The sequence below is a fragment of the Haliotis asinina genome, chromosome 3 (assembly GCF_037392515.1).
Source record: "Haliotis asinina isolate JCU_RB_2024 chromosome 3, JCU_Hal_asi_v2, whole genome shotgun sequence".
NCBI lineage: Eukaryota > Metazoa > Mollusca > Gastropoda > Lepetellida > Haliotidae > Haliotis > Haliotis asinina.
This window is the reverse complement of record NC_090282.1, coordinates 74380404-74393282: the sequence shown is the minus strand read 5'-3', so window position 1 is coordinate 74393282 and position 12879 is coordinate 74380404. Positions and strand designations below refer to the sequence as shown.

The 12879-nt window shown below is 36.4% G+C and overlaps 1 protein-coding gene and 1 long non-coding RNA gene across 4 annotated transcripts in view; one reads left to right on the top strand and one right to left on the bottom strand.

The window, feature by feature from the left end:
* Positions 1–6965, bottom strand: part of LOC137278448 (uncharacterized) — a 106045-nt gene extending 99080 nt beyond the window's left edge. For 2 of the 3 annotated variants that reach the window (XR_010956660.1, XR_010956661.1), the window contains exons 1-2: positions 6861–6949; positions 5903–6358 (exon numbers count right to left, since the gene is read on the bottom strand). This is a non-coding gene — a long non-coding RNA (uncharacterized lncRNA). Of the gene's footprint in view, positions 1–1849; positions 6359–6860 lie in introns of those variants that run through there. The other variant, XR_010956659.1, reaches the window with a different exon arrangement.
* Positions 6966–8179: 1214 nt separating this feature from the next.
* Positions 8180–11462, top strand: LOC137278445 (anti-apoptotic protein NR13-like). Its single transcript, XM_067810774.1, has 2 exons — positions 8180–8926; positions 9705–11462. Exons 1-2 carry the CDS (start codon positions 8330–8332, stop codon positions 9819–9821), a joined length of 714 nt encoding a protein of 237 aa, XP_067666875.1. The 5' UTR covers positions 8180–8329; the 3' UTR covers positions 9822–11462.
* The last annotated feature ends 1417 nt before the right edge of the window (positions 11463–12879 follow it).

Sequence of the window (12879 nt, the reverse complement as noted above, 5' to 3'; positions counted from 1 at the left end):
TATTTGAATTATGGCTGACCAAGGTTTGAATGAGTATGGTTTATGTCGATTTTACCAAAATTCCAGCAAAATCAAGGCCAGGGACACCAGAAATGGGCTTCACATTTTCACATACATACCTATGTGGGAAGTCAAACCTGATCTTCAGCATGTTGTGTGGACACTTCAACCATTAGGCTGACCAAGAATGACCCAACAAAGACCAGAATGGTGCTTATACTATCAAGTGGAGGCTTCAATACTGGTCTCCTTCATCACAGAGGTGTGAGTGAGTGAGTGAGTTTAGTTTTACGCCACACTCAGCAATATTCTAGCTAAATGGCAGCGGTCTGTAAATAATAGAGTCTGGAACAGACAATCCACTGATCAACAACATGAGCATCAATCTGCGCATGTGGGAACCGATGACATGTGTAAACCAAGTCAGCGAGCCTGACCACCTGATCCCACTCTTACAACAAGCACAGTCGCCTGTTATGGCAAGCATGGGTTGCTGAAGGTCTATTCTACCCTGGGACCTTCATGGGTCTCACAGAGATGTGATATCATACAATAGACTGGTGATCGGGTCATTACCTGTTTTTATGGAAGTCCAAGGTCAGTATTGCTTTTTGTGGGTCCATAAAAACAGGTATTGGCTGAATTGACCAGTCTTTAACTGTTTTGTTATGTAATTTCAAAAAATTAAAAGCTACTAAAAAACAAAACATGTATTATTTTGCTAAGAAAAGCAATTTTATTTTCACAACAATCCATAACATTAAGCAATCTCATTGGTTGAATCATTAGGAAGTCCTCATCCGGGTCTCAAAATCAGTGTATGAAACTCCTCAAAAAGCCAGGAAGCCCACAGGGCTGATAACTAAATAATGTTGGCGGCCCTGCTGACATATAACCAGCCCTGTATTTAAAATAGGAAATTTACATTAAAATAAAGTAATGAATGAATTACTTGTAGTGAGGTAAACTTAAACATGTGCAAAAGCAAGTTTAATAAAACCAAAACTCGGTAGTCAGTGTTGATTCATTTAATGCCACTGCCATCTGAATCAGAAAAGCAGAAACGAACAATATTGTTCATTGACGGAAAGGATTGTCTAGACCAGTCACATTTAGTGTTAGATAAATGGACAGGCTGATTTGTGGAAATTACGGTTTAACTGATCATGAACTATACAGATGTCGTCAAGCTACCACAATTGTAAATTATTTTCGAAATATTTCACGTTGTCAAAGTCATAGTCAAATATATACTCTTTGAAAATGTATTGGCCCACAGGGCTGGCCTTAAATTAAACTTGTAAGCCTGCCATATAACTAGCAAGCAGCGGGCCTCTGGGCAGATGCTATTTCATACACGTCAAAATCTGTGTTTAGTAACTCAAATCAATATGAGCTTTGGTTGACCTCGATCGAAGTCAGTATGGTTTTCTGTCGATGGTCACATGACCCCCTCCAGGCGAATTAGGTGGCTAGAAAAATATGCTTACATAATATGTTGACTGCAGCATAGAGCTGAGTTAGCTTGCACATCTGGTAACAATATATTTACTGATGGAAGTAACACATAATTCAGACATGCTTGTCTTCCTCGTTCAGCATATTTCCTCCCATGCAGCTGAAATTTTGTGCTCTGTGAGAACTACAGTCATAATCCATGTTACACACCATGGAAATCCCACAAACTACCTTTTTTCACACACACTTGCAACACTTTTTAAACATGACATGACTGTACTCTTAAATAATATAGACTTTAGAAAAATATCTCTACCACTGAACGTTTTGTCAGCCTGTAAACCAAACTAATGGAATAATAAAACTGACTGAAAAAACACAAAACAGACTGTTTTTAAGGAAATGGATTTATTTTTGTAAACAATCAAAAATTACAATCCGTTTTTGCTGTACAGCAACTATACTTCTGCATTGATCAAGGAAGACCAAACAATATGTGGAAGTATGATGACGGATATTTATTTGCAACAAGAATGATTCCATCACTTCAAACGTTTGTTTCATAAACAGAAACAATGTGAGTACCACACCTTAAAGGCAATACCTATGTACTTTAAATACTGAGGGATAAAACAAGCCATTTGTTACCTTGGTAACCAGTTCAGGGAACTGAGACCATGTATCGATAATCAGAAAGCATTTCATAACACATCAACATAGCAAAAGAAACTTATTTGATAAATACTGATTGTTCATGATGAACTAGTTACAATTCACTGATATAATAATTAAGTTCAATTCAATTTCAAGTCAATGTTTCAGTTGTTCAGTAATCGCTTATTGGAAAACAGTACAAGCATTATTGACTAAAACAGACAGATTTCATTTGTCAAAAACAGATCACAGTGAAACCACATTATTCAAGATACTCTTAGGTCTAGAGACCAAATTATCTGGGCCGTGATTTTGGCAATATAAACATAAATTCCAAGGGATGTACGTCTAAACAATGATTTCTCTATGAATTTGGCCATCTGAGCAGCTTCAAAGCACTTCACCAGCCAGATAACCAGTATTTCACAGTAATTCTTTGATCAAGAATTTCTTTTGTAACAGGCTTCCATCTTACAATTAACATTTAAATCTGTTCCTTGTCAATCTGATCACAAAATGTTCTCTTCTTGATCAGTTATTTTGGCAGCATGTCCTGTTTTAAGAAACAGGTAATATGATCACTATTTACATCACTTGACAGAATTACTGAAATTTCAGTGAGGTCAACCAACTGAAGGAACAAGCACAAAACTGGGATGAGAATGGGTATGAGTGAAAAGAGGAAAATGGGCAGGACCTCACTGGAGTTGTGTTAATTGAAACAATATAACATATATCATGAACGACACCAGTGTCATCAAATACAGAGAATTCTGTGGATATGCGAAAAATTCTCATCCCTGACAATAAAAATTTTAAAATGCCAAAATAATGCCAGCCATATTTTCCATTCCATGGTTACCAAGATTTCTACATAAATAAATGATTTCCCTATCACATGTTATAGTGTCACATTAACCTGATGCTGTAAGACCATTCTGGTCATTGACACATGGGCAATAGCTAAATTTATTGTGTATGGTGTATGTCATGTAGTCTGTGACTACTGGCTAATGAACAGTTATCGTCAAGTTACAGTTATCACCAATACATAAGTATCACACTGCGAAGTACATGTACTAATTTACAAACAACCATTCATAATGTTCGACAGGCTTTGTGTCCTTTACAGGAACTTTTCCTTCTCGCCTCCAACGCACAGACTGGGAACTAAATTATTCTAAATTTTAATATTGAAAGGTCCATTTGGAAAGACTTCTCACAGAATATTTTGGAGAGACTGACCTCCTTATTCTCAGCATATCTATCCTTCATAGTGCCTCAGTGGGCATGCTAGAGAATGACAAAGACATAGAAATGTAGTAACAGGGGACATAACTCTTGAGTTTCTAACTACATTTCAAAGCATTTTGTTAAAGGCAGTTTCAAGTTGGAATGAGCATGATAGGTGGGAATGAAATAAATTTGTTTTGATTTAATTAACTGTTGGATGAGTGGTGATGACAAACAGTAAAATGAGAATGGTCCCTAAAAGATACTAAAAAATACACTTTGCTGCAACAAACTCTCTGCTGTCAAAAGCACACAACAAGCACCCTACTCAAATAAGCACACCATAATCTATCACTCTGAAACCAATCTTCATAAGCACCACATATTATTTACTTGACAGGTGACATTGTCTACTGTACACTACCCATTTTTATAGGAAATTTTAGCAAATGAAAGTAAGGCCAGACCAATTTTATTTCTTGTTCTACAGGTCCTCAAGTCATATTTTTTCAAGAATAAGAAAAAAAAAAATAAAACAATTGGCCAAAAAAGTAAACTAACAAAAAATTATTTTTTGATTTTTTTGCCCCATTTACATGGTATAAATTGCAAAAAGTAAAATGCTTAAATGGAATATTATTTTCATTGATGATTTTTAAAATATTTTTTCCATCCTGCATTTAGGTTTTCTCAGGACAAAAGTCCATAAACAAGAAATAAAATTGGTCTTGCCTAACTAGCTAATCATAAAATGGTTTCAGTTTCAGAATAATTAAAATTTTTTAAATACATTTCCTCGCAACCACTTGATCTGTGATAACACATTTATCGTATGTATGGTGTTAATAGACACTTTGTCAATTTTCTTAGCATCCAGGGTGCTTTCTGCAGCAACACCATAGCTACAACCACCATGATATGGCCAACAGTGCCTCAATGTTAATGAGTTGTACAAGACAAAATCAGGGATGGGTTAGCGAATTAAATTCAGGTATACAGTGGAAGCTGTCCAATCCGGCACTGTTTTATGACTGGAGAAATTATCTGTTTAGACAATGTGCCGGATTGCAGAGCTGATGATAGGTGCACAAGCAACCGATGGGACTGAGATTTTGTGTCAGTTTTGACAACTTGCCGGTTTTGACAGCTTCCACTGTACTTCTCATCAGGATCTCTACAACATGTTAGCACTTGCAAGACAATATGGTCAATGAGGAACTCCCAGTTTACCTTTTCAAGAAATAAACAAAAATATGACAACAAGATAATAAACCATAAACCATGTAGTAGTGTTTCAGTTTTCTTTGGTTCACTTAGAACAGTATCAATAGTACACTTAGGTAGAAAGCCACTTTCTCCACCATAGTACTGTATTATCCTTAAACATGCTACATCATACAGTTAATATTGACTATTTTGTCAGACTGGTACTAAATTCGAACATATTCATCACCATGGAAATTTATAAACTAGTATTATTTTTTCTTTCAAAATTATTAAACACAGGCTGCAAGAAGAGCCACCATCATCACGCAAATGAAGCATGCTATCATTGGGAGTTTCAAGATACAGACACATTTGTACTAGTATTGTATATATGTGTATCAGGGGACTTCACAAAGAATGTCTTTGTAAGCAGGCCTGCTGATTTGTAAATGACAAGTAAACTTCTATAACGTTTATGCATAATTTGCATATGCATATTTTTATGCAATTAGTGCACCAAGAGTGTGAATCATGTCAGAGCAGTCAGAGTATATTTCATTCAAGTCATAAGGTGAACAGTTTCTTTTATGAATGTGTCCCTGCCAGAGAACTTGCTGTACAAGCACTACCATAGTACCAATCATAAATAGAAATTTCATCTCAACCAAGATTAAGTCTTTCGAAAAGAACTTTTATAAAAAAATGCTTAATTTTCTCATCCAGAATTCCTCTTCAAAAAGAACCATATGCATGTATGTTAAAAACAAAATTAGCCTTTGTTACAATAATGAAATTCTAGTATCATCACCTTCACTCAATCGAAACATTTCATAAAAAATACAAAATCAATTATTTTTTGAAAAATGCATATTTAATAGAATATACCAAACTTCTATTTACGTGTGTACACAGTATCAGGTATTTTCATTTATAAACATTGTCTTTCGGGCAGCCTTGTACCCACTGCATACAAACCAACAAACATATCAACATGATCAATGTTAAAATGAAGAGGCAAAATAGAAACACTGTGTAATACTCATGAGAATGAGTTACAGGCTACCAACACACTTGCACAAACTTATTTGGCTCTGTAGTTTGCATGCATGGTCAGCTCAAAGTTCAATAGAAACACCACCATCCGTATCATTTGGCCATTTCAATAAATTAAAACTTGACACACATAACTGATGCAAAGATGTTCTCAGTCATATGAACAATGCACATTTCTTATTTGGCATCTGAGATCTCCCGTAAACAGGTCAAGGTTGGCATCAAGGCCTTCGTTGTTCGGGTGAGAAGCATCACAGCAGGAATGATGAAATATGATCACTCGATTAAACCCACACACATAGAATTGTCAGGAATTATTTATGGAATTGGGCAAGTCTCCTGTACTGAATGCCCTCCGGACTTCATACTCCCCTGATAGCTGGTCACCCATCTGCCTCAGTGCTATGCCACAACTATAACAATAATTATCACCCATTACTCGTAGAATCCGGCCCATCTGTTGATGGTGGATGTGAGCACTATGGGGGCGAGGACCATGCGTATGAGGATCCGTTGCGCCATGATGTATGTGCTGTTGTACTGTTCGAACAGGGGTTGTTGGCACTGAGAGTGTGTTATTGGCATTACTTGATACATTGGTGTTTGGCACTGTGCACGGTGGACTTCTGTCATGCCTTGTTGCATGTGATGTGTGTGATTCACAGTCTGTGACAACATCTTCCTTTTGTGGACCCTCCTTTTGCATGTCTGTGTCCTTGGGATTAGATTTGCAACCCATTTTAATTTGATACAACTGAAACAGAGACAGTTAATATTGACCATCATGATCATATTGAGAATTCGGGCCAGAATTTGATACGAAATGTTTAAAAGGTATGTAACAAATCTTGTGAAACTCAAGCTTGGTTTGGGATGTATAATATAACATTATATATCAGGATAAACAATCGAAAATGTGGATATCTGAAACCACTGATTTATGACAGCTGATCACAAATTATAGATCGCTGGAATTTTACCATTTCTTTGACTGGAAACAAAAATCAATATGTCATGACAGGGCCCCCATGACAGTTTTTCATCGATAAATCAAATTATATTACATTTTTCATTTTCTTGTTATTTCATAACGTGACAGACTAGTGTTTGCGACGAATATCATCTACCGGAAAAGTTTAGGAAACGTCCCAGGAAATTTTTCGTAACTTTCCATTCATACTCATACACAGACTGTTGGTAAAGATCGATATTTTATTTTAACTTATTAAACTTCCGAAAACCAAAAACACACTTACAGCCAACCAGCACTTCAGTTGCTTGATGAAAATTCCCAACAACTCACAGTGCTTGTTTCCTTACACGAAATCCCTGACGTAGGGTTTGGAATAACCTCACAACCTAAAAATAGAAAAGTATATTCCTCACAACTATCATTATTTTCTACGAGTACGCGTGTCGCGTTCTGAAAACACGTTCCAAATTGTGTTTGTTTTTGTCAGTTTATCAAAATGTACATACTGGAAATTACTTCAACAGTTAATAATTCCATCGGATTCAAGTGTTTGTCATTCCTATTTGAAAGATGCCCCAGTTAGTAGACAGCAGAGTGGAGTGGAGATGTTTGTAATAATGTTTAAAATATTACAGTTGACAGAAAATGGGCATCACTATTGCATATACTCCCTGCGTAAAATTGATGAATTTTCCAGTATATGTAGTGCTTACATACATGAACTACTGTCTCATAGTGTACAAGTTGTGTTGCATTATGTATTTTGCATATTTGTATCTAATGTTTTGAATGAATAAAGAAACCCAACACAAATAAGAATAAACAAGATTAAAAATCGAAAAATTCATCCAAAATTCGCTATATGAATTAAGTTGTTTTGACACATATTTGTAACGTGCATGAGTTGTGTTTAGTAGAAATATGCTCAGTCGCGACGTCCGCATTCATCAAATGTAGGAAGAACATACGAAATATTCATAAAAAAATAATACCTCAAATGCCCCACATGGGCACAATGTGTCATGGAGCAGTATTGCTAAACGGCGTAAAACAGAACTCCTTCACTAACTGGTCGGATTTAATCTCGAAATTAGTTCTTTGTATGTTTCGGTATGGATATGTAATATTTGCCTGTAGTAATGACTGTAACTTTTGTTCGATCAAACTGTCACGAATTTGCATAACAATGTACTGACTCGGTAAGTACATGCTGGGTTAAAACTTGCAAGGTTAGTTAGTGAAAAATGTATTTTAATCTTTCTCCCAGATACTAGGGAATAAATTTGAAATAATTTCACGAATAATTGGGCCTCTTCTTTCGGAGAGTATTCTTTCAGTAGATAGCGATATATCTTTTCATGTAAGATCTGGGATTAAATGTAAATCTAGGTATGATCCGCAAGACGTATATTTGTTATTTTGTAAATACTGTACAATCTGTAAGGAATATGATAAGTCCGTTTGTCGTATTACAAAGAGATAGTGATGTTTGTTTTCGCTGCATTGTTTTTGTATTCAAGCGATGCTCGGAAGTTTCTAGAAGTTTTTGAAAGAGTTGTTTGGGAAGTAATATGTACTTAGTGTTAATCCTGATAAACGATTGGCAGATCACCAACCAATCACAACGCGATAACATGACGTGTTGTTTAGTGACGTCATTGTTTCCCTTCATCCTCTCCGCCATTTTGAGGCGACTGAAATAGTCTAGTTTCATACTTTGACGGAGCCGGGAGGTTTTATAGGCCTTGTGAAATGGCTGATTCCACAGTTGAACAGACGAAGCTGGTGAACAGCAAGTCAAACTTGAACTCGAAGATGTATTCGAAGGGAAACCTTTTCGCCGAAATAACAAAGCAGATGGGATTACTTCCTGGCTCCAAAGGATTGAACGACTTCGCGTCGATCGTGGATGAACAGACACAAACAGGCAGTGGAAATTCTCCAATCGAAGAAGTTCGTCGCGGTGCCGAAGTGATAGCTTCAGATGTGATTTCATATTTCATTACCGGAGACAACAGGAAGCCTCCAAACAAATACTGCCGGACCATGAGGAGAACAGTGAAGGAGTTGTCAGACAGACACAACATTGTTTTCAAAGGGATGGTAAACAAGTTGAAGCTGGAAGAAGGAAATGCTTTCAGGACTTTCGTAAATATTGCAGATGAAATTTTTGACGATGGCCAAATAAACTGGGGACGAATCGTAGCTGTGTATGCGTTTGCTCTGAGGTTAGCTGCTCATTTTCGTGATATTCAAGGACACGCTGACTTTCCAGATAAGATTGCTCTGTATGTTGGGAAGTATGTTGCGAACAAACTTGGGAAGTGGATCCTTGACCATGGTGGATGGGTATGTTTTCATTCACATGTAATATCAGTGTATTACCCAGCATACCATCTATAAACACCCTGCAATCGTAGCAATGATGCACGATCGCTACAAACTTATTGATGCATGATAAAGCGAATTTGATCATAACACCATTCACCAGACGTTTATTAGGGAGATTTTAATACCCACAAAATATGAACACTCTACCTCCTGAAATTGTGGAGCTGTGTTATTTATACAAGGGGGAGTGAGACTTCAGGTCTTCTCATGCACACGGGGTGATTAGTAGGGTATAGTAGGATTGGTACAGGTAACTTAGGTATGTATTGAGTGGGACCTAAATACCCCAAGGACTACAGAGATCTCATTGGTCATACAATGTATCCATGACCAGTGACACTACATTATTACATAGCCTCAAATGTATTCTTTTCTTACAATACAAAACTTTCTGCTTGACTTTAAAATGTTGTTATTCTGGTTGGAACCGGTCTTGAACAACCCATGCTTGTCATAAAACTCGACTAATCATTGCCATTGTGATCCGGTGCACAGATATTCATGATCAGATTGTTCTACATGATACATCAGTTTTGTCAGGCCTCTGCGAAAGGATGCCCATTACAAATATTTTATCCCTATTCAAGGGCTGAAGGGAGTACCATAGAGTTGGGTAGTATAGTGGGCTGAGTTTTCAGTATGACTTCCCCCGCCACCACCACCACCAACCAGTCTTACTTCTATCCATTTCTGATATCTCTGTAAATAATCTGTGTCCTCCTTTCTTTGTTTACAGGAAGCATTCGCAGAGTATTTCCCAGACCAGGGTGAATTTGAAGAAAAAATGTGGAAAGGACTATTATTCACTGCCGTTGGTCTTGGTGCTCTTGCTACTGTTGTAGCAACCAGGTGAAGATTCTCAACACGATCAACAAAGTTTTAAAGCAATCTGAAAATTGCCAAACAACAAAACTCTGTATATAGTGATAACGTTTGAGCAGTGGGATGGAATACCCACTCATGGATTAAAATGACATTTGAGATCCATTGAACCTTTGTGTGATCATGGTGATGTTAGCTGAAAGTACCTAAGTACAATAGCTGGTGATTCCTTTATTTTTATACACCGAAGAAGGTCTATATGTTTAAATCAGTATGAAAATGAAGTTTTCGTTAGTTGACTGGCGAATTAAAATAAGGCTATATATAATTTACTTTTGAATGTTTCTATTAAAGATGACAGTACTGTCCTGTGTCAGAAATTTGAAGTTTAGTTTTAAATTTGAATGTGGTTATTTTTCACGTCTTCATGTGCATCTGGATGTTGAATCTCCGTGTGAAAGAATAATCAGTGTCTTTTATTTTTAAACTGTGACAATTTTTACTTTCGATGCCAGGAATAAAAATCATTTTGATTGTGTTGATGAACCAGGATGAAGTTAGTCCTCTTAAGCTATGCGATGGAAGAATCCCAGAATTGTGCTTTGTCTCCAGTACACAATACTGTATTGAATGAATGCTATTTCTGACAGTTCAGGGAAGTGTTTAGAGAAAGAGGAAGTATAGTCTAAAAAAATGGAATGTTTCCCTTACTCTCAAGAAACCTGTAGCCTACAGAGACATCCTGATTGCTATGAATTTCCACAATGAGTTCTGACTATTTTTGTGAAAAATTAACAATATATTTTCAAATTGTATGTTTCTTTGATTTGTAAAAACAGAACATGTTCATTATGTAGTTCAGTCCAAAATATGTACTTTTTTTAAGTTCTACGTTGTAAGGAAAGTAGCATTTTTAAATGTAAACTTGAAGGCAGATTGTCAGTGTGTGAATGTGTGGACTGATATTTGTTGTATTAGTATATCTGGTGATGCATGTGAATGTCATCTCTCCAACAGAAGATCACCATTGTCACAGAATTGTCATTTGTTGAAAAGTCTTTCATGTAAAAAGCGATGGATTTACATGGGGTAGGACCCGTTTTGGTCTTGTCTGGGTATGTTGGTGCTCTTTCTGCTTGCTGTATTGTGGTGAGCAGTGTGACATCCTTGTGGGGAACAAGGTGTGTATAATGTACTATAAAGAAATGCCTGAAATTAAAACGTATCGTAAATAAAAGTGTAAAAAAAACTCACAAAAATGTTTAACATGTTATGAATGCAGTATACATGATTTGGCATACTCAGCTGACAGATTTCAAACGGGTTATATACAAATTGGCACTTGAGTGAGCTTGACTTCACCCATATTTTGGGTGTAAAATGTAGAATTAGCTTGAAATGAATCTGTAGAAAACAAATATAATGAGTAATTATCACAGATGCGTAACCTGTGAAGGAACATGCAACAGACCTCGTTTCAATGGGCACCTACTCCAAACTGAATCATCGATTGGAACTTGGCTTTGCAACAGTCATTTTCTTTACCATTTTAAAAATATATCACTTCTCCCTTGTGATAAATCTATATCATGTATAATGTTTGTTTTTTGTATATTTTGATTTAGTGCTTTTATTTGTGCAATAAATGTACATTTTGAAAGTGAAAAATGTCCTTGACTATTAAATTGTAATTGATTTTGAGGTGATAGGGCAAATAACAACCCTATGTTTTTAAGATCAGTGACTTATGAAGGCATACTTAATTTATGAGAGAGATGAAGGCAGAACATATGATGCATATGCGAAAAAATGTGCTAGATGTCTTGTTGGGCAGTAGAGGTCTTCAGATTTTATCATTAAGGCTGCAAGAACTGAGGGTGTTTACCACTGCCAGTTATTGGGAAGGGCAGGAACCACAGGGCATTTTGCACTTTAGAATTAAAAATGGCTCAATAAAATGTTGATAGTTACTTGTGATACAAGGGCAGGGGCCCATTCACTTTTCAGAAAATGGCTTTTAAAGTCCTGAATATGGCCCATTGTCAAAGTTCTCTTTCTCAATCCTTGCAAAACATTGCAATAATTTTCAGTTTACAAAATCAGGGTGTGTTTTATGTTCAAGTCGGGGAACCTAATGTTCATTTGAAAATTAAGAGTGGTTACATACTTAGTTTGTTGCTAGGGTAATGACAGTGCCCTTTGATGCTTGGTTTCAAGTACTAGTACTGATTTGTAATTAACCAATTGTGAGTTGTCTTAACTTTACTTGGTTTCATGTTTGTACAGTGTATTGATGGTTTGGTTGATATTACAGCTTGTCTAATGGAGAGTTACTTATTCAAGGACAATAGTAATATATCATTGCTCATATCAGAGTAAGTCAATGATTTGTCACAAAATCAATTTAGAACATACTACTCGTCGGCATTGTAAAGTGAAGCAGTGAAAAGAACACCAAGCACACATATAATACATGCAGTTAGTCCCTGAATGTATATAAGTTTGATACTAACAAATAAACTCATTTGAGTTAAAGAGGAGCCCAACTCATTTGGGAGAACCTGGGGAAATCTAGACTTCCATCATTTAGATGTTAATCATTGCAGTTAGGGCTAGACAATGGGGTAAATATTGCAGTTTAGAGTCTGATACACACTACACCTTACATAACGTGGGTAACATATCGCCATTTGAAGAAATGTTAGTGAGTAATTAACATGAATTCCTTTCACACACATCAGGCCATATGGCAAAGTGTTCTCCAAGCAAGCAGGACATTGGGTAGCCTAGTGGTTAAACCGTTTGCTCTCTCACCCCATACCCTGGCTTCACTCCCCTCATGGGTACAATGTATGCAGCCCTTTTTTTGACGTTCCTCACTTGAAAATTGCTAAAAGTACTGTTAATCCAAACTCACTTCTTAAACATGAAGGACAACAGTAAACCACACATGTACGAAGTCACTTAGGTAAGTTCTATCACATATCAGGTCAGAATGTTTTATTCATGCCGATTAATGGTAAGAATCTTAGTGATATCATTTGCTATTTTCCCACTTTCAGTAACCTGTTCGTGAAGCTTTTATCAAC

Coding starts and splice junctions, on each gene's coding strand:
- LOC137278445 (XM_067810774.1), top strand. CDS start 8,330: ATGGCTGATTCCACAGTTGAACAGACGAAGCTGGTGAACAGCAAGTCA. Junction 8,927..9,704: donor TCCTTGACCATGGTGGATGG/GTATGTTTTCAT, acceptor CTTTGTTTACAG/GAAGCATTCGCAGAGTATTT.